The following is a 25,058-nucleotide window of genomic DNA, read 5'->3' on the forward strand; positions in this document are numbered from 1 at the left end:
AAGGAAACAATTTTACTTTTCCCTAGTGAGATCTCAGCTCTCTCAACTCTGGCAACCAATACTGCTCAAAGACATTTATTCTTAAAGTGATTAAGCTCACCTTTGGTAGTGCTGACTTATCACAGCTGTTGGTCCAATTCTCCAGAACTCTGAGCTTCCCCTCGAGGTGCAACTGCAAGTGACAGAAGAGAAAATAGCTCCAATAATATTATACAATAATTAGTAGTATAGACACTGAAAGAGCAGATTACCAGGGACATAATTATTGCAGTGCTTATAATTATAGCTGCTCATAAAGCTTCAACAGAACAACCAACCTGTATATTAAAATACATGCATGTACCCGGGGAGCAATGCAGACGTCAATCAGTCAAGTATTTATTAATAGCTGTAGGCACACACTTGCCCAACCCACTCACCAGAGAGGACACCCTGATAGTAGTGCCATCACTGAGTTCCTCATCTCTAACCCTGCTTTCAATGGTCAGCTTGTGTTATCTAAATCGAGGTATGAGAAAAACGCTCCAATGTAAACAGTAGTACTTCAGAAACAGACATACAGGTTGGTGTCCTATATTGCAGTGCTTGTAATTATAGCTAATACAAGGGTGTTCAGTCATGCAAAGTAGACTACCTTACCATAACAACCAATCGTGATCCATTAATCTAAACATCTTCATACATACAAAATTCAGTCCATAATAAAAGAGAGAGAGTATCGAGCGTATATCGTTACCTTGCATCAGATGTATTCGGAGTGTAACATTACACCCTTTCTGAACAACTTGTGGCATAAAATGTTTCTGCCTCGAGGTAAGTAGCGGCTTCGGGTACTCGGATTGTTTGGTTAAAAAGCAGGAAGTTACGTTACTTTCCTAATACATTTGACGCAAGGTAATGCTACATTGGATACTCCCTCTCTTTTATTATGGACTCTTGCTATTAGCGGCCTCTCAAAACTGGTAAGAAACTTAAGCAACTGTAATCACATGACGTACATACATGTACCGACACCATTTTATGAAGGAGAGAGTATAATTATACAAAGCAGTACATTCAGCGTGGGATTAATATAAGGACTGCACATTTCCATGCAGTGCATACTGTACAATGTAACTATAGTAACTCACACGGTTCACTCTGATAACTTAATTTGATATGATCTTCATCAAAAAAGCAACGGAAAGTTTTACTTGATTGGCTACTGTATCAGCTTGTCCCAAAACTGCTCACCCGTGGCACCTGTTGCACTTACACGCTCTGACCCAGCCAGGTCAACCAGGCTCTGAACACAGAGAAGGAGGTAAAATCATCATAATAACAATAACTTATATGTACATTTACACATACATAGTCTGTACGTGTAAATCAAATTAAAGCAAAATAGTTGACCTAGTGTGTTCACAGCTGTAGGCACACACTTGCCCAACCCCACTCACCAGAGAGGACACCCTGATAGTAGTGCCATCACTGAGTTCCTTATCTCTAACCCTGCTTTCAATGGTCAGTTTGAATATTGTGTGTGATCTGGAGTTGTGCTCGGTAGATCCAAATGTCCGGTTCTCTGAGCAGAAGAGATTATACACATTACCAGCACATCAGGTGCACAGGCAGCATGCATGTACATGTACACACAAGGCTAAGTCTGAGAGCTCACACTAGGGCAGACCAACAGTGGCTGTAATAAAGAGGTGACATGCTAACACAGGTTGCATGAAACCAACCCTATGGAGACTGGGCCATTAACCTGGCTATAGGGTGATCACATTAGACAGACAGGTTCACAAAGGTGCACAAGTGATAGTGACTTACTCTCCCCGATCTCAATGAGACTAGTAAATATCTTGGGGAGGGAAATCGGCTCCTCAGACAACCCAACCAACTTATGAGTTAGCCTAGCTTGCACTAATTTAAAGCCCTATTGATTATTAGTCATAAAAGTGCAACAAAAGCTGTGCTGCCTAGCAGCAGCCATTGTGAACTTTGACCGCTTTGGAGATACATAATTATGGCAGGAAATGCAACTTCTGTTTCCTATAATTATTGGACCAAAGCTAATTCTCCAGAGGTGCACACTTAATACACGGCAATCAGAGAGTGCAAAAACTCAACTCTGCAGTTCTGGTACTGTAAGACCTCTAATTAAGGTGACCCTCCAAATATGCGACACTCTCGAGCTTAGGTAATTTTCTGACTTCTACGACAGCTACGTTGACAATTATGTTTTAATGTCGCGTCCTAAATGATGTAAATATAGCCACACCCTAGCATCGTTTTTGGAAAACACGTTCTAGAAATTGAGGCAAGTATAGACTGAGTAGAGCTATCCATAATCAGATACGACATCAGGTTTTTAACATAATTGTTCAACCTCCAAAAGAAGCGACATCTGGCTTCGTAATTAGTTAAAAAAAGTGTTGCTTTAATTAAAGGTCTTACGGTAATCACATTTCTTACTTGAATACGTCGGGTTCATTACTGACAGGGCAGCATTCTCAGCCTCAAACTGTGCAAAGGAACAGAACAGAGCATGATCCACGACCTTACAAGGTAACTTAAACCATAGATTGAAGAGAGAGGGATAGGAAACGGAGTGGTGCACGTGATGATTTTACATTGAATCTGCAGTGGAGCCTCGAAAATTATCCGCGCTACGCCCTATGAACGAGGCTATTAAGCACACTTTTGCCGGGTAACTCCCAAAGCTGTGTTTCCTCGAGACATAATCTCTTTCAGCAACTTAAAACACGCCTAGTCCATGAGCCACGTGTAGTACTTGCTAATGACTGACCACACCCAGTAAAAAGAGACTTTCCAATAAAGTTATATGTTCCCAAGGCTGTTTTAGAGCTATTGGAACATGTAACGTGTAAGCGTGCTGGTTATGACTACTACAATAGGTATAGACCTTGAAATATAAGTGAGTTGCACGGACTAAGCACAGTTACTTGTAGTTTATTATGCACTGAGTGTAGAAATAGATATTGTTGTGATGGCCTCGATTAAACCGCACCGTAGCGCGGATGTTACTCGAGATACAAACCGTTTCCTATCCCTCTAACTCTTCAATCTATGCTTAAACCAACAGATTAACCAGACAATATTATTGATGAACCAGACAATAATCTATGGCTGATCAATTGACTCACCCTCTTTCCATTCGGAGAATGCTGTAATACTTTAGCAATGGAGCCAGGTTTTGTCTCTGTTGGGTATGTGAACAGTGAAAATCAAATATCTTTGGTGGATGTGGATGTGGTCTGCAAAAAAAGTGGGTGTCTGAGATACACCCACTTTTTTTGCAAGTCATGCAAAAACAACACACAAATATATTTCAGAGAGAGCTAGAGCTAGCTGCAAGGCACAGATTTATTTGCTGGAATGGCCACTAAAGAGCAGAACCAAGGTATAAAGACAGTCATGTTTACTACAAAGGATAAACACAATGATTGCTAAAGCATAAAACCCTCAATAGTGATTGCTAACCTTGTGTGCTTGCTTATCTATCTTCAGAGCTCACAATTGATGATCTGAAGACAGAAATGAAACTGACTGATGAGCAGCTCAATACAGCAATAAAGGAACCAGATCTACCCGAGTTAGCAGCATGTTTCGACAATGTTCACAATGGCTATCTTGAAAAACTGGAGCTCTCACCTGGAGAACAAACTGACGTGAGGACTAGAGCATTTGTAGATGGCACTCTGGCAGGAATGTTGCTGGCTTTGAAATTCTGGATACTAACCAACGGACTAGATGCCACTTTCCAAGCTCTGCTACTCATCATACTCTCCCTACTCAAAGAAGACGTTGCTGTTCGAGTGTGCAAGTACTTGTCTGACAAATGTGAGTCTTTCATGTGAGAGTGTGGTCATTGTGGTACCATACGTTGTGGGAGTGATTGCAACCAAATAAGGGACTCTTCAACTTAATTGCTATTGTTACACATACAGTTCTCTTTTACTATCACCAGGAATGGTACTCACCTATTGTTTTGTTTCCCCAGACTGCACCACCTCGTGTCCCCCCTCCCGAGAGAGGGTCCTGCTGAACCACAAGCTGTCTTCGTACAGGGACTATCTACAAAGTTTCTACAGAGCACAAGTATCCACATCATCCACACAATGGCCTCCTGTCCCTACAAACAAAGTCTTCAAACTGGCCATGATTCAGAAGGAGAAAATACAGAGAGGAAGAATCGACGATGAATTTGTTAAACTAACAATTACGGGGAAAATTGATGACATTTTACTTTTAAAGACTCCTGTTAACTTGACTAAGATTTTCTCTGAGATTGGGGATAGACGAAACTTTGTGTTGATTGAAGGAGCTCCCGGCTCTGGCAAGAGCACCCTTGCTCTACACATCTGTCAGGAGTGGGCAAAGGGGAAACTGTTCCAAGAGTTCAATATTGCAATCCTCGTGAAACTGAGAGATCCCCTCGTTAGAGAAGCAAAGACAATTGCTGACATACTTCCCTGCATTGATACGGCCGTGGCTAACGAGACAGAGGCAGAAATAAAATCACTGTATGGCAAAGGTGTACTGTGGGTGCTGGATGGATGGGACGAGCTTCCTTCTGACCTCCCTAGAGACTCAATCATCAACAAACTAATCCGACTAGACATGTCACAAAAAGGAGCCCTACACGAATCAGCTGTGATTGTAACATCTCGACCGTCATCTTCGGCTGAGCTCCACCCACGTGTATCGTCCAGGGTGGAAGTGTTGGGGTTCACTCCACATCAACTAGAACAGTATTTTACCGAGTGTCTGAATGGTGACTCACAAGCTGTGCATACTCTATTGGAGAGAATTCGAGAGAACCCAGTGGTAGAAGGTAGCTGTTACCTCCCCCTCAATGCTTCCATCATCGTTAATTGCTTCCTTTCTGACAACCACTCCCTCCCAACATCCAACCACGGGATATTCACCACAGTTGTCCAGAGCTCTCTCAAGAGATACCTCAAGGAGAAGTTGGGGAAGACCACTCCAGTGGGAGACATCACATCCCCAGACTCACTGCCCTCGGAAATTAGAACACAGACCGTACAAATGTGTCAACTTGCATATCATGGGATTGAACAAAATAAAGCGACATTTACTGATGGTGATTTGGCTGCTCTTTGCATTCCGAAGGAGATTTCAAACGTTGGATTATTACAAACTGTTCCCAGTATCATTAGCGATGGTGATCTGGTTTACTACTGCTTTCTCCACCTGTCTATTCAAGAGCTACTGGCAGCAATCCACATCTCTCTCATGCCTCCCAAGCAACAAATTTCTGTATTCCAGAAGCTCTTCGGGAATCCTCGATTCAGTGCAGTCTTCCAGTTTTATGCTGGTATCACCAAACTGAGAACTAGTAGACCAATCCTCAGCTTGCTACCTCGATTCTTGTGTCCAGTTCCAGCCACTGTTTTTGATCTGGTCAGAAAGGTTGTCAAAAATAAGCCGACGATCTTTTTGTTGTCCCTCATCAATTGTTTGTACGAAGCTGAAGACTCGCGACTGTGTGTGTTTGTGGCTAATCTTCTTAATCACAATCTAGATCTTGATCGCACTACAATGAATCCTATTGACTGCCTCTCTGTTGGATATTTCGTATCAGCTTGTTCCAACACCAGTAATGGATTCACACTTAGCCTCAACAATTGCTCTATTGGTGACCAAGGCTGCAAATTTCTGGCCCGAGGACTCTCCAAGTGTCCCAACTCTAATAATTATATTCCTACAGCAGGGATACACATTGCCGAGATTATCGAGAACACTAGTTCAATATCTGAATTGGATTTGTCTAATAATGACATTGGTAACAGTGGACTTTGCACACTCTGTGAGGCCTTCTCAACGAACATATCATTAAAGCGCCTGGACCTGCGCAATTGCTCACTAACAATATCAGACGACAATGGAGCTGCCCTCTATCAACTTCTGAATACAAACAATTCCCTCGTACGTCTTGATTTGTCATTTAACACAGTGACTAGCTGTCGTCACATTGCTGCTGGACTTGCAGTCAATAAGACTCTGAGAACATTGGGCTTGGGTGTCTGTGAACTGACTGATCAGAGTATCGAGGAGCTATCAACTGGACTGATCAACAAGATTGAAACACTGCACATATGGGGTAATTACTCAATAACAGAAGATGGAATGAAGACGCTTGTCAGGCATCTAACCACCCACTGCTCTGAACTGACACTATTGGAGATACCCGGCCACCTACCATCCAGTATCAAGACAGTATTCAGGGACGCTAACAAAGAGAGGAAGAGAAATGGACTACCCGAGATTGTTGTGCGTAATCTCAATTAATAATTGATTGATTATTAATTGAGATTGATTGATATTCATACAGTTTTGACAATTGATTTTAATTAATTCTGCCATAATGCATTCAATGCATGACAATTTAAATGCATAGAGAAAAGCAGTGAAGTATTATATACTAGTATATATAATTATGTTAGACACTATTAAAACAAATGTTGTTAATTAATTACAACTTGTCAATAGCACAGCGATAACAAGGGCTTCTCCTTGAACAACACACAGACACACACACACACACAGTCAGCTTTACCGTATCCCTCGTGCGGCTACGCCTCGAGGCATAACAAGGGCTTCTCCTGGTAATAATGATAAATGCTCACATGCACAGTAAATTGTCAATGAACACATGCAAGCAATTTGCTAGTGAAAATCCAATTTAACGCTCTGATGCCTTTTGTTCATATAATTATGAGGAAGATGAGCAAATTAACGTTCACTTTAGCCCTCCCAAACATCTTCTAAACATCTTCATGATTGCCAGGCCCTCGTATTGCAGCTGAAGGAGGTCCTGTGTGGGGAGAAGAGAGGGCAGTGAAACACTTCAACTGGTATAAGACAAAGAATGCATGTATTCTACATAACACAAAATCATATTAGTACTCCCTTTATTGCTCCCCTCACCTGGAAGATCAGCTCCACCTTCTCTATCTGCCTGCCCAGGAAACGACCAGACACCTCAAACTTGCTCACATCCACTGACGTCATCTTAAACACAACATTTCTGAACCTGGGGGAGTGTTAACATAGCGCTCAACGTTACACATAGAGGCATAAAATAAGTCAATAGCCTCACACTGAAATAGATTAGTAGTAGAATCTGGACAAAGTACGTACAAGAGCAATAATATTAAGAGCAGATGTCGATGATTATCATGTTGTTTGATCATAGTAGAGGGATTCCCAGAATAGTACATCAATGACAAGAGACATACGAAGCTCTTAACATCAATACCGTGACACACCAATGTACGCAGGAATTGAAAGCATAATTATATTCTATTTAGTATATAGACAGCCCGTATTAAAGATCTAAGCACACAACACAAGTATGTTAGTATCTGCTATGCACTCTCCAGTACGTATGTGGAGACTTACAGAATGGGTGGGGCATATCTCCATGGACACTGATGCAGATGATTTGTTTGATCACGTCAGAGTACGCGTCAATACCCAGCTATCTCTCCGGGGAGTCCACTGTCGATGCCCACAGGAAGAACCCTCTGGGGGGGGAACAGTGAGAGTCATATTATGATTCAGTTCCGGGAATAAATGTCATAGAAAGTCACTAATTGACTCACATTTTTTCCAGCCGAGGCAAATGGAGCACAGCTATAGGTTACGTCTCTGTGGGGCATGGAAAAATTGATTTACTGAAATTGTGTATCAGGTTTTAAGCAACTAATAAGGATTATCACTTATTGAGCGCACAATTCCCCGCCCACACACACCTGGTCAGTAGACAGCTGATTGCCCATCCACAACATTGAAGGATTTTATCGCAGCTATGTACTTCATTGTACAGCTGCAAGGGGAGTGACGTGTGATACAGTGTGATTCAATGAAAGTCAGTACAACACAGTTAGTGTATGTTTACCAAAGAGGTACATGAGATTGTTCTGACAAATCATTCTTGTACTCTCTAATACACTAACAGGGTTTCATCTAGGATAACAAGTTGGGGGGGGGATTTGGGAGTGCGTAAGCGCAAGTGTTTGGCTATGCCCACTTAAAAAAAGTTGATTTAATACTAATGTGATGATGTCATTATTTTACAAGATTTGGGGGGGGGGGAAGAACCACCCCCCCTACTAGATGAAACCCTGACTAACTGATACAGTACCAAAGATGCAACCTTTTACATGGCAAAATTAAAAACGGCCATTGTCAAAGTAATGTAGACGCAATCGGCATCATGTATAAATTGTGTATTTGGCCTGGCCTAAGCCATATTCAGTACATACTATATAGCAGGTCATTTTCGTAGGTTATAACATTCGAAACAAACAACGTCTACACACAGTAAGTGCAGTAGTAGTAGATCTAAGAGGTAGTCTAATGCTCAAGAATGATGGAACATCTTATATACATATAGTAGTCATCTGCAGAATTGTGTAGAGGAGATGTTTCACCATCTTTGAGCATTAGTTTACCTCTTAGATCTACTACTACTGCACTGCACTATACTGCACTTACTGTGTATATAGCTAGTAGGTATCTTCAAGACCAGCTAGCTCACTGACAGTTGACAAACTAATGCTCAAAGATGGTGGAACATCTCTACACAATTCTACTACTACTGCATGCACTTACTGTGTATATAGTAGGTATCTTCAAGACCAGCTAGCTCACTGATAGTTGACAAACACTCTCTGGGACAAAAACCATTGTGTAGCTCTTACTTCAATATTTTACAAACTTCCTTTATTTAGAATAATAGCGCATGCATTGCAGAATGCAGAGGCTGCAAAATATGGTGGGCCGTTTGTTTCAAAATTCAAATGTTACATTTTCATTCAAATCACAATACATTCATTCAAGATGTGCAATTTTAATTCAAGAGCATTCAAGATTATTCATTCAAGATTCAAGATTTTGATGGATGCATAAACATGCATAATTTCAGATGACTTTAGCCACACTTTGTGGTTTTATTGCATGGTGTAGTTGTTTTAATTAACAGGAAATGGGGTTCACAATAATCAACTCCCTCCCTCAGTAGTGGTAAGGTGATTCCCAAACCAGAAACATGACATTGATTGACGAAAATTAACAAGAGGTCAGGGGTTCGTTGCCGACCTTCGAGTTTTGAGCATTAAGCAAAGGACATCTTATAAATGTTGTGTTTTAATGACTGTATATGCATGCATGGCATGCATATCTTGAATAATTATTGTCGACTTGAATGCATTAAAATCTTGAATGACAATTGCATGGTCTTGAATGGTCAGTGGATCTTTGGATCAATTTAAATTTATTTTGGGCAGAATTTCAAATCGATAGAAATTTATGTATTTTTTGATTTTGAATATTTTGAAACTGCAAGAGTACATGCAAATGAGTGCATTCTATTTTCAATTCTTGAGGTCCTGAGTTTCGTGCAGAAAAAAGCAGTTTCATATTTTGCACCCACAGGGGTTAGCTTATAATGACCTTTGTACTCTAAGAAGCTGTGCACTTTATAGTCTGTTATAAAATCAGTATTATGTGCACCTAGCTTGTATGCGTACAGGTTATGTTAACAGTTGTATCCCACCCTGATTGACAATGACAATTACACCCCCTGTCTGTATAGGTGTTCCAAGTACCATGGCCAATAGATGAGTGTTCCCAGCATACAGACGGTACTATACATATAATCATACAGTTGTTCGATTGCACACACACACACACAATAATATCATAATTTAATTGATCCTTCAACATTGAAATGTTTAATAATATTAATTATGTACAGTTAAGGAAGTACATTATTATATTATACATAGCAGAGTCGTGCAGTTGGCTAGCCTCGAGGAAGTGATTGGGATATCAAGGCTAGCAGTTGGCAAGGTTATATTCTGGCTATATTTAGCATTGCATTGGAGCATGGCTTCTCAAGAGTACAAAGGTCATTTTAAGCAAACCCTGTGGATGCTATAAGCGCTAGTGATGGTCAAAAATTGAAAATGCTTTTTCTGCACGAAACTCAGGACCAATTCTTCCTCAAGAAATTAAAAGTAGAATGCACTCATTTGCATGTACTCTTGCAGTTTCAAAATATTCAAAATCAAAAAATATATAAATTTCTATCGATTTGAAATTCTGCCCAAAACAAATTTAAATTGATCCAAAGATCCACTGACCTTGAATGAATACTGTATATGCATCTTGAATGAATGTATTGTAATCTGAATGAAAATATAACATTAATTTTGAATTTTGAAACAAACGGCCCACCATACACCATAGCAAAAACACATTGATTTTACAATGTAAAAGGGTGGGCCAGCTCAGCACAATTCAAATAGCAATCAAAATTCCAGGCTCTTAAACGAATAGGACTATTATAATATCATTCAATGACAATTTAGAGAAAAGTAGCGAAGTACATAGTATGTTAGAACATTAGGTCGTTAATTAATCAATTGCAACGTGTCAATAGTACATGCAGATGATATAAATAATTGAAGAATGCTCACATGCAATTGTCAATGAATACATGCAATTTGTTAATGAAATACAATTTAACACTCTGAGGATTTTAAAAGTTCATGAGGAAGATGAGCAGATTAACATTCACTTTGGCCCTCCCAAACATCTTCATGATTGCCAGGCCCTCGTATTGCAGCTGAAGGAGGTCCTGTGTGGGGAGAAGAGAGGGAAGTGAAACACTTCAACTGGTGTATAAGACAAAGAATGCATGTATTTGTAAGACAAATGAATACATGTACTTACATACACCGTACAAGCATACCAACACTATACCTGACACAAGGCAGTAAACTTCTTGAACACTTTACGTACCTACCATCTACCTGTACACACACCCTCACCTGGAGGACCAGCTCCACCTTCTCTATCTGCCTGATGTGATCTCAAACACAACATTTCCGAATCTGAACCTGGGCGAGTAAGAAATAATGTTCACATAATTATAGCATAACTTTGCATAAGATCAAGGTCGTAGCAAGAGGTCAGGCTGGTCAGATTTTGGCCTAACCACTTTTTGCAGCTGGGTATAGTAATGGTCGTAAATATTGTAAGTGATAATGCGCATGCTGTTTTGGTGAGGAAAAGTGATGGCCTTTTTCTTAGGTAAAAAATTCACCACTGGATGCAAAAGTTCCAATAGTACAAAAACAGTTGACCTTTAATTGTAAGTTGGCCTGACCACTTTAAAGTTGCTTGCTATGCCCCTCCATGAAGATTGGGGCATAAAAATAAGTTAATATGTGACAGGCTCTGGGAAAACCAGACTATTGGAGCAGAATTTAGTATTGAGCTACAGCTAAATTTATGCCTACAGTATAAAATCTCAAGTTATTGGTGTATAAGTATCTACGGTCCTTCTACTACCTCTCTGTAAAATCTGATGCTCTAAATCCAACTCTTTCCATCGAAACGCTTTGTCTAAACTTTCGCTATTACCCCTAATTGAGCAATCTTTGAGAGCCGTTTTTCTCGATACATGTACTATATTTACGGCTTCGAGTTTCTAACGCGCATAACTCGGGTATGAAACTAGGTATGTGAACACTAAGCATATCATTGTGTAGGCGATGCTCTGCTCTATCATTTGGTACATTAATCACAAAAATTTTAGTCTGCTCCAATAGTCTGGTTTTCCCAGAGCCTGTCACATATAGCCTCACACTGGAGGAATTGTTAGAGTCTAGATTAGTAGTAGAGTCTGAGCTTCAGTCAAACAGTGGACAAAGTACGTACCAGAGCAATTAATGGCACATGTGATGATTATCATGTTGTTTAATAGAAGTATGCTAGTATAACGGCTACTCAAGTATACGGAGACTCACAGAGTGGGTGGAGCATATCTCCATGAACGCTGATGTATGGATGATTGGCTTGGTCACATCAGAGTACTTGTTGATACCCAGCCTTCTGTCCAGGGGGTCCACTGTCGATGCTCGCAAGAACTCTCTGTGGGGGGTACAATGAGTGTATGTATATTCATACCCTCTGCATGGCAACGAAAATAGCTAATTTGCAATTTAGATCATACGATACTTTAGTAGAAGGTAGAAACACACATGACCATCATCACATGACCATCATTCGTACATACACACTTTCAACTATTTGACCACAAATTCAGTTCTGGTAATCACATTTCTTACTTGATTTCTTGAAGGCTTCCTGAGTGTACGGGTTCATTACTGACAGGGCAGCACTCTCAGCCTCAAACTGTGCAAAGGAACAGGAAAAACACGATAAACTCTTAAACCAACAGATATAACCAGACAATAATCATGGAAAGTTAATAATTTTCTGCTGATTTGGCGTTTTTTACCAACAAATAATTATCTAGTCCAGTACTAGTTTAATGTACATAGATGCAGTGCATAATGTAGGCCATAATCTGTACAGGTATACTGTACCACTTTTATCACCTGTTGTTCGTAGCACTCAAATATCTACCCCATCGGCACACTGCTCTGCTCCAACTCCTCACAGCGATCCAGTGCCTTCTTGAGCTCTTCCTCCATCACAAGTCTCTCTTGCACAGCAGACTGGGTAATAGATTGCATGGTGGTCATGTACACACACACAGGTATACAGATACAACCATCACAGCATCGTGGTAGTGGTACAGTAGTTATATAATTGCAGGTACATGTATTAATGAAAGCACCGCGGGTGCTGATGCCTCGGTGAAGGTGCAAAGCTACATAACATAAAGCTACACACATTATCATGATGAATATTTTTGCATTTTTGCTGCATGCAAACTCAAATTGCATGGTGGTCGATCATGTACACACACACACACAGGTAATACAACCACCATGTGGTAGTGGTACAGCTGTTTGCTCACTGCATTACCACAAAACAACAAAATACCATACAATGTTGCTATGCAAACAACATGTGGTCCTAAGCAATGATGGCTTCTAGCACTTGTAGGTACTTTTTGAGAGTTACAAAAATGGCTAATCTGCGAGACCCTCAAAAATTACCCACTATAAGGTGGCATCAATATTAACTGATACAGTACCAGAAATGCAACTTTTATATGGGGAAAAAAAAAAGGACAATAGTCTCTAGACACAATCGGCATCATGTATTGTGTATTTTGCCTAAGCCATAATCAGTATAGCAGGTCATTTTCGTGGGATAAAAAATCCGAGACAAAAACGTAGGCGTGGTGCAGCAGTGATTTTGTGTGTAAAAATTCCCTTTGCTTCACTGCATTGCATGCGTTCCGGTCAACCATGCCTACGTTTTCGTGAGTGATAAATATTCGTCAAGGTTTAGCTTGCCCACGGAAACTCTACCCAGGACGCTATACGTACGGTACGGTATACTGTACCACTGTATCACCTGTTTCAAGTATACTCTTCCTTCTCACGTTACTTTGTAGCACTCGAATATGTCCACCCCGTCCACTGCTCTGCTCCAACTCCTTACAGCGATCTAGTGCCTTCTTGAGCTCTTCCTTCATCACAAGTCTCTCTTGCACAGCAGACTGGGTAATAGATTGCATGGTGGTCATGTACACACACACAGGTATACAGATACAACCATCACAACATCGTGGTAGTGGTACAGTAGTAATAAAGGTACAGTAGACTCTCGCTATTCCGACTCTCTGAAGTATGGCCTGAAATGTGGCCAACTCGCTATTCTGTATACCTGCTGCCCCAAACTAGTAATTTTATACATAATTATACATTTTGGGTGTGGTTTAGCAGAAAAACTGTGTGTGGGGGGAGTGGTTGGGGTGTACAATGAGAGGTAGGAAGCGGGATGCTCATGAACACTACAATGAAAGTTATAAAAAGGTAAACCGTTTTGTGAGCAAACACAGCTGTGGGATTACATTGTAATAGAGAGGAAATGATTCATTTATTATCCTCGAGACAAAACCGCAAAATCAGTCATTAATATTCGAGGTAGGTTGATTTTAAGCCGCGGCTATTTTCTGAAATGCAAACTACCGCGCTCTTCTGGCCAAGTTGCACTGTCCCAAGGGTGGCCGGATTAACGAGAGTCTACTGTACATGTATTAATTATACAGTATTCACCGAGTGCATACATGTACATGCTAAACTCACATCTGCCTTGCTGTTGGCCAGTTCCAATTCTCTCACCAGCTCAGCCATGACACCTGGGTCCATGATTTGAGACCTCTCGAGCAGCTTCTCCTCCAACTTCCTCAGCAGGTTATCCTCTAGACATTGAATGGTCTCACTCTTCTCCTCAACCTGACAAGGGAACATCAATAAGTTGCTGCCAGGTGGAGAATACTCGACATACAATAGTGACGTGCATGTACAGTCAACTACTGAAAATCTGGCAATGAAATTTAACGGTATTCTCCCACTTTGATATAAAGGTCAGCTTAAAGTTGGACTGTAGGTTAGGTATTAAATAGGCATCTGCTATCAGGGTTGTTGCAATAACTATTATAAAGAGATAGTAGCGTACGTGTAATCACACAGTACACCATCAGATCGGCTATTCAGAGCATAGATCATACAGTATATACATGATCAATTGCTAAATGCTCTGAAATGCAGCTCACTAGCAAAAAAGTAATACCTAGCAAATAGTACATCTATATCCCCCCCTCCACTGATAGCATTCACTAGTCTGTTGACAGGAGGTGGGGTTATTCACAGCATTGCAATGTTATTATGGGGCGAAATAAGACATCACTAACGTTTATTCATCCATTCAGAGCATGAACAAAGTAAGGTTGTTCCACCCCCCCCCCCTCCACTGATAGCATTCACTAGTCTGTTGACAGGAGGTGGGGTTATTCACAGCATTGCAATGATATTATGGGGCGAAATAAGACATCAATAACGTTTATTCATCCATTCAGAGCATGAACAAAGTAAGGTTGTCCACCCCCCCCTCCACTGATAGCATTCACTAGTCTGTTGACAGGAGGTGGGGTTATTCACAGCATTGCTTATAATTATTATGGGGCGAAATAAGAAAAGCCTTTGCTGTGATCCATGACAAATGCCGAGTGCATAATGTGCCAAAAGCAAAGAATTGTAGCTACAGAAAGAGTCATATAACACAGATAGGACCAAGAGGAAGAGTACGCTACTCCAATAGACTGTACACAGGAGGCAAACTCACTATTGCATGTAACCACAGCCACTTGAGATACAACAATAACAATAACAATGCTGATAAGAAAAAGCAATTAGTGGTAATCATCACTAACGTTTTTATTCATCCATTCATAGCATGAACAAAGTAAGGTTGTTCCACCCCCCTCTCCCCCTCTCCCAAAAAAAAACAAGCGCATGCAGCTGCATGCGAGCTAGATAAGTTTAATAGAACAGTGTGCAATTATTCAGTTGCACTAGCTATCTAAAACTAGCTACTCAAAGCTATCTAACTAATCTAATCATCACTAACGGTTATTCATCCATTCATGTTTATTCATCCATTTATCGCAGATTAATTTTAACAGTTTATACAACAGCTATGTGGTTGTGATGTAGGTTAGACAGAATGCTTACTACGGTTAGTGGGAGTTGCATACTCTTCCTAATGAACTTCTCATTATAGTCGTTTTTACGCACAATTTAGTTTGCTAGACTATAATAATGCAAATGAGTTCTTTTTGTGCTATTATAGAGCAGCATCAATATTCGGGCCCATCAACTATCTCGTATAGAGAGCAGATTGAGAAGTTGTCCTCCACCGACAATACTCGTTGTAAGGGCTAAACAACAAAGCTTAATACGAAAGTTTAATTAAACTGCGTTGTCCTATATATATCAATAGATCGGTTAGAGTAATAAAACAGTAATCTTGTACAGCTAAGGTCCTAGACTTCATCACATAATTGTTCAATGGTTTAGGTATCCTGACCATCCCTTTACATATGTTCACAGTGGCTATAATTCATGATTTACTGGTTTTTAGGTACACTTTTGGTTAGAGTAATATCTTCTGAAAATATGATAAGCTTAGCTTTAAAAGTTCTCTGGTAAGTTTACAAATAAAAGGGCTACATTTTAATACCAAGAACATCCTCTATGCTTATTCCATTGTTCAGATATCACTGAAAAACTACATATTCTACTATTTTCTACCGTTTTGATGACATCACAAGCTGCTAACCACAAATCGATGACACTCTTATTAACCACATAAGTGGGCGTACAGTAACTGTACGCCCACTCTTAATTAAGTGTGTGGTTGATTAAAGCGGCATTGGTTTGTGGTTTGCAGCTGCTGATGTCATCAAAACAGTAGTAGCTTATCTCAGCAAATGGAATAAGCATATAGGATGTTCTTGGTATCAAAATGTAGCCTATTTATCTGTAAACTTACTACAAAAATTTGAAAGCTAAGCTATTAATTTTTCAGAAGTTATTACTCTAACCAAAAGTGTACCTGAAAACCAGTAAATCATGAATTATAAACACTGTGAACATTTGGAAGACCCATAAAGGGATGGTCAGGATACCTAAACCATTGAACAATTATGTGATGAAGTCTAGGACTTTAGCTGTACAAGATTACTGTTTTATTTCCATTACCCACTATAACAATTTGTTGTTGTTCTATTAATCACCACAAACCCACCACCTTATGTTTCCATGGAAACATTTTTGAGTATGTTGTAGCTTGGTAATTCACCTACACAATAGTATCAACACCATTTCTTAGAAATGTTCCAATCGAAAGATATTTACATTTAAGTACAGCTACTCACAAATTTGTGGTAATCTACTCTCTATAAGCTGGATGCACTGTATATACAGGCAGATAACTATACTTGAAAGGGAACTATACTTGAGAGGGGCTTTAAGTCAGATAAGTATGGTATACTGTTGCAATTGTTTTTTTGGGCGAAGCCACTATACCATTAATTAAAACATTGTGGCAATACAGCAGCATAATAATACATACCTCCAATTGTGTCGATACTTTACAGTCGTCTGGTCATACAAGGGTGTCCAGTATAATGCTCTCTCCAACACATGTCACTTTCAACATCATCCTGCAATTTTTTTTCACATCAATTCTTACAACAATAATTATAGTACCTTCAAAAAAGTACGACCACCATTTTGAAAGAACTTTAGATGTGAGAGGGAATTAGGCATATTTTTGCGAATGGCGTGGTTTCCCTCTGGGCAGTTGGTGTCTCACAACTACAATGTACATGTGAAAAGCAGTAGATCTAGTATGTATAATAATTATAAATGTACAATGTACAATATAATTTTATATTGAAACATATAGCATCAAGTATGTACAGCATATAGCTAAGTAACTAGTCTAGCTACGATACTCGAGGTGACTAGGATTGTCTCTTTGTTTGTTTTTTTGCAAAATGTATACTTGCAACGTGCAACGGTAAATTGCAACGCTTTTAATACAGTGTAAACGTACTGGCGTACTACATAAACGGAACTTATATTGACCGCTTACTGCATCTATACAATAATAGTGCAACGTACGCTATGACAAGTACAGTCGAAAACGGCAGTGGTTCTTGGTCAGACATGCATACAATGGAACTAAGCTTTATGTGTTAACGAATAGCTATAGCGCTCCGGACATTCACCGGGACCAGAGTAGTCTCACAGTAAAGAAGCCAGAACTCAAGCGTGGCTGTATAGTGCGCATTTGATGTATCAAGCTTTAAAATGAAACTGTATTTAGCTAGCTTCAATGCATGTGTGTACAAGGTTTAATTTATACTTCTTAGCTTTTACCCAACTAAGCTTTTTACCATTTGAAAATCTGTCAAAGCAAATAACTTTTTTTGCTGAGGCTATCTATCCTAGCTAGCTGTAAACGCAGTGCAATGGCATCCAAGTGAAAATACACATACAAACAAACACACTTACTATACCGTCTTTCTTCTAATTACAGCGCCGTTAAAGATTTTCAGTGGCGCACAAATAGAACAAGAAAAAACCATAATTCCAGTTTGGCACTTATAATATTATTTAGAGTGGTGCTTAGCAACGTAGAGTACTATAGTATAGCTGATTCCACGAGGCTATCAGATAGAGTTACATGTACCTCCAATTAGATGAGACCCTCTAAATAATGGACACTAGACTCGCTGGCCACTCCCATCATCACTATCTTGAGGATTGGGACTGGTCAACTGCCAATCTGCGAGTTGTTCTTGTGGAATTTTAATTAGTTGCATGACATCATCTTGTGGTTTGTGCGGTTGACCAAAGTTGCGTAACTATCAAGTGAATGTGGGTTATGTCCCGTGGTTTATCTAACACAACATAAGACCCACCCCAACTACAACGAATTACGTGGGCGAAATATGTCACATGACATTGCTTCTGCACTGTGATTGGTCATTACCGATTTCGGTAATGAGAACAACTCGCAGATTGGCAGTTGACCAGTCCCAATCCTCAAGATAGTGATGATGGGAGTGGCCAGCGAGTCTAAATGGACACCAGGTCTTCAACATGATTTTCAACCTCCAAAAGAAGCGATCTCTGGCTTCAATAAGTTTTAAAAAGTGCCGCTTTAATTAAAGGTCTTACGGTAACCACATTTCTTACTTGAATACGTCGGGTTCATTACTGACAGGGCAGCATTCTCAGCCTCAAACTGTGCAAAGGAACAGAAAACATGATCCACGACCTTTAATACAAGGTATTAAACGTAAAACAAGAGATGAACCAGACAATCATCTATGGCTGATAAATTAACTCACCATCTTTCCAGCCGGAGAATGCTGTAATACTTTAGCAATGGAGCCAGGTTGGATCATGACGGATACACGGCTCCATGGCCGAGACGAAAGGGGGCGTGGTCAAAAGGCACATGATGACACGCCCACTTCCTGTACGCATCTTTCGCGCCGATTACAAACGCCCATTTATTTCGCGGGCATTGCCCGGCCACATGTAAATTTCGCACCACTGCACTGATAAATTCATGGTAACATTTTAGTATGTCTCTCATTAATGTTGGTACAGCAGCTTTTGGCTCACCAAGTCAAATATTAGTGTATCTAAGAAGTCTTGGTTTGCTCGCAGATGACATGGATTGTGTTCGGTAAGACAGTATAACTCTAGAAAACATTATTTAACACAAATCATTATAGTTGTGGTGATGACATGGAAGAGAGATTGAGGAGAGATGTGAAGGATGGGTATAAGTGGTGGTGCAAGGTGTGTAAGACGAGCAAAACTGTAAGGGCGGGCAGTTTCTTTGAGAAATCAAAGATTCCCCTTCGGACTTGGATCCTCCTGATTCACCTCTGGGCCTACCAACTTCCGGTGTGTACAGTGGCTCAGATGGTGGAGGTGAACAAGGAAACGGCCATTAATGTGTTTCAGTGGTTGCGGGAGGTATGCAGCATGAAGCTGGTAAATACCAGCATCATTCTCGGTGGAAGTGGTGTAGTAGTCCAGATAGATGAATCACTGTTTCGTCACAAGCCTAAGGTAAATGAAATACTCGCATAATACACATTAATACGTTAATATACCTTTGCTCTTCAGCACCACCGGTAGCCTCGATCCCAGGCCGAGTTTTCGCTTTTATAACGGTTAGGCGAACAACTGGGCCTGGTACTAGTTGTCTGCGCATGCGTCAAATTTTCATTGTATATTTGTGGTCGGCAAAAATATTTAATAAATCAATAATAGAAATTTGTACACAGAAAATGCACAGAGTGAGTACACAAAAGATGCACATAGGGAGCTGCTTCACAAAGGCCTGGGGAGTTGCCAGTTGTGCTGCAGCACAATTACAGTGACCCAGGGCAACTTCAGGATGATTGAATGCCTTCAAATTACGTTTCAAAAAGATTTAGCAGGCTGCTGGACTTCTCTGATTCTAGGCCCCAACTCGTAACTCATTACTTGAGAAAACGTAGATTCTCTTGATGTCTCTGAGCTACCCAGCAACGCTCGAATGAGCAGGTCATACTCCAGTCCTGTGTCTGTGAGTATAGGACAATATTAAAAGAAACCAAAGACGGTTAAACCCTTACCTCAAACTGTCCAGTCTCGTCCGTTAGTATAGCCAAGAGGAGCACTGTTGGGATAGCTGGATATTAGCCATTGCTCCTGTACAGAGAAGTAGACATTTTAAATACGTGTAGATCTATACATATTAAATTTCTCGGTTATAGTGTCATTGTCGACGAGCTGATGATGGCAGCACCAAGTTCTCTAGCTCACACTCTTCACTTGATCCACCATATTAATGATGAAACTATAGTCTACCTACATTCTTGCCAAACATGAACAAGACTTGATAGCATAGCCTAGCCGGCCATAGGGCCCACACAAAAATATCTGACCTTAACAAGCTTGACAAAGCTTTATACCTCTTCCCTTGTTGTTCAGTCTTCAGAATAAGCTTCAGAGAAGAGAGAGGCTTCAGCTAAGAGCCATTCCAATCGATTCCAATAATGATAAAACGGGAACTGACTTCTAGTACACGATAGTACACGAATATAAATGTCACCAAAGTGAACGAGAATATCCATTCGTCAGAATCTGACGAACGACTGACGCATGCGCAGACAACTAGTACCAGGCCCAGTTGTTCGCCTAACCGTTATAAAAGCGAAAACTCGGCCTGGGATCGAGGCTACACCACCGGGGAAGGGCAACCACCACGGAGATGTGGGTATTTGGGATGGTGGACACCTCCACGACTCCATCGTTAGGATATATGGAAATAGTTCAAGACCGACGGGCAGCCACACTCCTCCCAATAATCAATGCCCATGTTGCAGCAGGGACAACAATTTATTCGGACCAGTGGAGTGCCTATAGCCAGGTTGGCTCTCTCCCCAATGTTGGTAGCCACTCAAGTGTGAACCACTCACTCAACTTTGTTGATCCAGCTACGGGAGTTCATACCCAGAACATTGAATCCTACTGGTCATCGGCCAAAAGGAAATTGAAGGCCATGAAAGGCTGTCATGCCCATCAGCTACCCAGTTACCTGGATGAACATATGTGGAGGGAAAGATATGGATCAGATGGCTGTACAGCTTACAGCAGCATCACACAAGACATAAGGCCACTCCAAGTGATACTCTGGTTTCTGGTCCACCGCCCGCATCAGATTTTATTCTTGGATTTCTATCTCATTATTGGATTTCTATCTCATTATTTCTACTACGCATGCGCAGATGGTCATGTGGTACAAAAATAGTGTGATAATGATATTCATTTGCAAAATAATAAGATTCATAAGGTGAAATTGATAATGACATAATGAGAAAAGCCGCCCGCCCGCATGCAATTAGAAAAACTTCAGGACCAGAAACCAGAGTGTCACTTAAGGCAGCAGTACCCAGTTTAAACTACTAGTGTCTATAGCTTACATCTCTGCTTGGATCATTAATTTAACCTCACATTTAACCTCACATCATTATTCTCTCCTCATTTACTCACATTTTATCCTCAAATCATTCTTGTTACAGTGTCTTTTTGGCTGTTATTCAATGGAATGCTGTTTGTTTTAAGGGGCGCGAAGACCGAACAGAAGTGGGCGTGTCACCATGTGCCTTTTGACCACGCCCCCTTTCGTCTCGGCAATGGAGCCGTGTATCCGTCATGATCCGCCAGGTTTTGTCTCTAGCTAGCTCTAGCTCTGTACGTACTCTGTGGGGTATGTGAAAACAATATGTCTTTGGTGGGTGTGGTGGTAAATGCAAAAAGTGGGTGTATCTCAATCTTAGATATCTGAGATACACCCACTTTTTTTGCAAGTCATGCAAAAACAACAACACACCCAATAATATATTTCAGAGAAATCTAGAGCTAGCTAGCTGCAAGGCACAGATTTATTTGCTGGAATGGCCACTAAAGAGCAGAACCAAGGTATAAAGACTGTCATGTTTACTATAATTTGTATAAAGGATAAACCCAATGATTGCTAAAGCATAAAACCCTCATTGGTGATTGCTAACCTTGTGTGCTTGCTATCTATTTTCAGAGCTCACAATTGACGATCTGAAGACAGAAATGAAACTGACTGATGAGCAGCTCAATACAGCAATACAGGAACCAGATCTACCCGAGTTAGCAGCATGTTTCGACAATGTTCACAAAGGCTATCTTGAAAAACTGGAGCTCTCACCTGGAGAGCAAACTGACGTGAGGACTAGAGCATATGTAGATGGCACTCTGGCAGGAATGTTGCTGGCTTTGAAATTCTGGATACTGACCAACGGACAAGACGCCACTTTCCAAGCTCTGCTACTCATCATACTCACCCTGCTCAAAGAAGACGTTGCTGTTCAAGTGTGCAAGTACTGGTCTGACAAATGTGAGTCTGTCATGTGAGAGTGTGGTCATTGTGGTACCATACGTTGTGGGAGTGATTGCAACCAAATAAGGGACTGTCAACTTAATTGCTATTGTTACACATACAATTCTGTATTAACTATCCTGGCACCAGGAATGGTACTTACCTATTGTGTTTTGTTTCCCCAGACTCCACCACCTCGTGTCCCCCCTCCCAAGAGAGGGTCCTGCTGAACCACAAGCTGTCCTCGTACAGGGACTACCTACAAAATTGCTACAGAATACAAGTATCCACGTCAGCCACACAATGGCCTCCTGTCTCAACAAAGAAAATTTTTAAACTGGCCATGATTCAGAAGGAGGAAATACAGAGAGGAAGAATCGATGATGAATTTGTTAAACTAACAATTACGGGGAAAATTGATGACATTTTACTTTTAAAGACTCCTGTTAACTTGACTAACATTTTCTCTGAGATTGGGGATAGACGAAACTTTGTATTGATTGAAGGAGCTCCCGGCTGTGGCAAGAGCACCCTTGCTCTACACATTTGTCAGGAGTGGGCAAAGGGGAAACTGTTCCAAGAGTTCGATATTGCAATCCTCGTGAGACTGAGAAATCCCCTCGTTAGAGAAGCAAAAACAATAGAAGATCTTCTCCCTTGTAGGAATTCAACACTGGCATGCCAAATAGGGGCAACAATTTCAGGGACTGATGGCAAAGGTGTACTGTGGGTGCTGGACGGGTGGGACGAGCTTCCTTCTGACCTCCCTAGAGACTCAATCATCAACAAACTAATCCGACTAGACATGTCACAAAAAGGAGCCCTACACGAATCAGCTGTGATTGTAACATCTCGACCGTCATCTTCGGCTGAGCTCCACCCACTAGTCTCGTCCAGGGTGGAGGTGTTGGGGTTCACTCCACATCAACTAGAACAGTACTTCACCGAATGTCTAAATGGTGACTCACAAGCTGTGCAGACTCTACTGGAGAGAATTCGAGAGAACCCAGTGGTAGAAGGTAGCTGCTACCTCCCCCTCAATGCTTCCATTGTCGTTAATTGCTTCCTTTCTGATAACCACTCACTCCCCACATCCAACCACGGGATATTCACATCCGTTGTCCAAAGCTCTCTCAAGAGATACCTCCAGGAGAAGTTGGGGAAGACCACTCCAGTGGGAGACATCACATCCCCAGACTCACTGCCCTCGGAAATCAGAACACAGACCGTACAAATGTGTCAACTTGCATATCATGGGATTGAAGCCAACAAAGCGACATTTACTGACAATGATTTGACCACTCTTCGCATTCCGAAGGAGATTTCAAACGTTGGACTATTACAAACTGTTCCCAGTATCATTAGCGATGGTCATCTGGTTTACTACTGCTTTCTCCACCTGTCTATTCAAGAGCTACTAGCAGCAATCCACATCTCTCTCATGTCTCCCAAGCAACAAATTTCTGTATTCCAGAAGCTGTTTGGGAATCCTCGATTCAGTGCAGTATTCCAGTTTTATGCTGGTATCACCAAACTAAGAACTAGTAGACCAATCCTCAGCTTGCTACCTCGATTCTTGTGTCCAGTTCCAGCCACTGTTTTTGATCTGGTCAGAAAGGTTGTCAAAAATAAGCCGACGATCTTTTTGTTGTCCCTCATCAATTGTTTGTACGAAGCTGAAGACTCGCGACTGTGTGTGTTTGTGGCTAATCTTCTTAATCACAATCTAAATCTTGATAGCACTACAATGAATCCTATCGACTGCCTCTCTGTTGGATATTTTGCATCAGTTTGTTCCAATAGCAGTAATGGATTCACACTTATCCTCAGCAATTGCTCTATTGGTGACCAAGGCTGCAAATTTCTGGCCCGAGGACTCTCCAAGTGTCCCAACTCTAATAATGATATTCCTACAGAAGGGATACACATCGCTGAGATTATCGAGAACACTAGTTCAATATCTAAATTGGTTTTGTCTAATAATGCCATTGGTAACAGTGGACTTTGCACACTCTGTGAGGCCTTGTCCACTAACACATCATTAAAGATCCTGAACCTGACCAATTGCTCACTAACAATATCAGACGACAATGGAGCTGCCCTCTATCAACTTCTGAATACAAACAATTCCCTCGAATATCTTAATTTGTCTCGTAACACAGTGACTAGCTGTCGTCACATTGCTGCTGAAATTGCAGTCAATAAGACTCTGAGAAGATTGGACTTGAGTAACTGTGAACTGACTGATCAGAGTATCGAGGAGCTATCAACTGGACTGATCAACAAGATTGAAATACTGCACATATGGGGTAATTACTCAATAACAGAAGATGGAATGAAGACGCTTGCCAGACATCTAACCACCCACTGCTCTGAACTGACAATATTGGTGATACCCTCCCGCCTAAGATCCTGTATCAAGACAGTATTCATGGACGCTAACAAAGAGAGGAAGAGAAATGGACTACCCGAGATTGATGTTTGGTGTTAATATGTGGTAATTGTTGTTTACCCGAGATTAATTATGTTTATTAATTGATTGATTATTAATTGAGATTGATTGTTATTCATAATAATGAACAACACACAGACAATAGCACAGCAATAACAAGGGCTTCTCCTTGGTAATAATGAACACACAGACACACACACAGTCAGCTTTACCGTATCCCTCGTGCGGCTAAGCCTCGAGGCATAACAAGGGCTTCTCCTTGGTAATAATGAACACACAGACAGCTTTACCGTATCCCTCGTGCGGCTAAGCC

General features: G+C 40.9%; 2 protein-coding genes and 1 long non-coding RNA gene across 8 annotated transcripts in view; 2 read left to right on the forward strand and 1 right to left on the reverse strand.

The window, feature by feature from the left end:
• Positions 1-21,626, reverse strand: part of LOC135339189 (uncharacterized) — a 48,908-nt gene extending 27,282 nt beyond the window's left edge. For 4 of the 6 annotated variants that reach the window (XR_010395865.1, XR_010395863.1, XR_010395861.1 and 1 more), the window contains exons 1-7: positions 21,435-21,626; positions 20,015-20,979; positions 19,508-19,963; positions 18,728-19,458; positions 17,886-18,621; positions 17,076-17,183; positions 16,939-17,029 (exon numbers count right to left, since the gene is read on the reverse strand). This is a non-coding gene — a long non-coding RNA (uncharacterized LOC135339189). Of the gene's footprint in view, positions 1-16,938; positions 17,184-17,885; positions 18,622-18,727; positions 19,459-19,507; positions 19,964-20,014; positions 20,980-21,434 lie in introns of all 6 variants that reach the window. The other 2 variants (XR_010395862.1, XR_010395866.1) reach the window with 2 other exon arrangements.
• On the forward strand, positions 3,288-6,333 carry LOC135339136 (NACHT, LRR and PYD domains-containing protein 3-like). The gene is made up of 3 exons (XM_064535275.1): positions 3,288-3,406; positions 3,514-3,846; positions 4,007-6,333. Exons 1-3 carry the CDS (start codon positions 3,382-3,384, stop codon positions 6,316-6,318), a joined length of 2,670 nt encoding a protein of 889 aa, XP_064391345.1. The 5' UTR covers positions 3,288-3,381; the 3' UTR covers positions 6,319-6,333.
• Positions 21,627-21,770: 144 nt separating the features above from the next.
• Positions 21,771-24,856, forward strand: LOC135339137 (NACHT, LRR and PYD domains-containing protein 5-like). Its single transcript, XM_064535276.1, has 3 exons — positions 21,771-21,863; positions 21,979-22,311; positions 22,479-24,856. Exons 1-3 carry the CDS (start codon positions 21,839-21,841, stop codon positions 24,782-24,784), a joined length of 2,664 nt encoding a protein of 887 aa, XP_064391346.1. The 5' UTR covers positions 21,771-21,838; the 3' UTR covers positions 24,785-24,856.
• The last annotated feature ends 202 nt before the right edge of the window (positions 24,857-25,058 follow it).

This window comes from Halichondria panicea, chromosome 7 (assembly GCF_963675165.1).
Source record: "Halichondria panicea chromosome 7, odHalPani1.1, whole genome shotgun sequence".
Classification (NCBI taxonomy): domain Eukaryota; kingdom Metazoa; phylum Porifera; class Demospongiae; order Suberitida; family Halichondriidae; genus Halichondria; species Halichondria panicea.

Bases quoted from the DNA above. Each gene is read 5' to 3' on its own strand.
- LOC135339136 (XM_064535275.1), top strand. From the start codon at position 3,382: ATGGCCACTAAAGAGCAGAACCAAG. The intron at 3,407-3,513 runs GTATAAAGACAG...ATCTATCTTCAG, and splicing joins CACTAAAGAGCAGAACCAAG to AGCTCACAATTGATGATCTG. The intron at 3,847-4,006 runs GTGAGTCTTTCA...TTGTTTCCCCAG, and splicing joins CAAGTACTTGTCTGACAAAT to ACTGCACCACCTCGTGTCCC.
- LOC135339137 (XM_064535276.1), top strand. From the start codon at position 21,839: ATGGCCACTAAAGAGCAGAACCAAG. The intron at 21,864-21,978 runs GTATAAAGACTG...ATCTATTTTCAG, and splicing joins CACTAAAGAGCAGAACCAAG to AGCTCACAATTGACGATCTG. The intron at 22,312-22,478 runs GTGAGTCTGTCA...TTGTTTCCCCAG, and splicing joins CAAGTACTGGTCTGACAAAT to ACTCCACCACCTCGTGTCCC.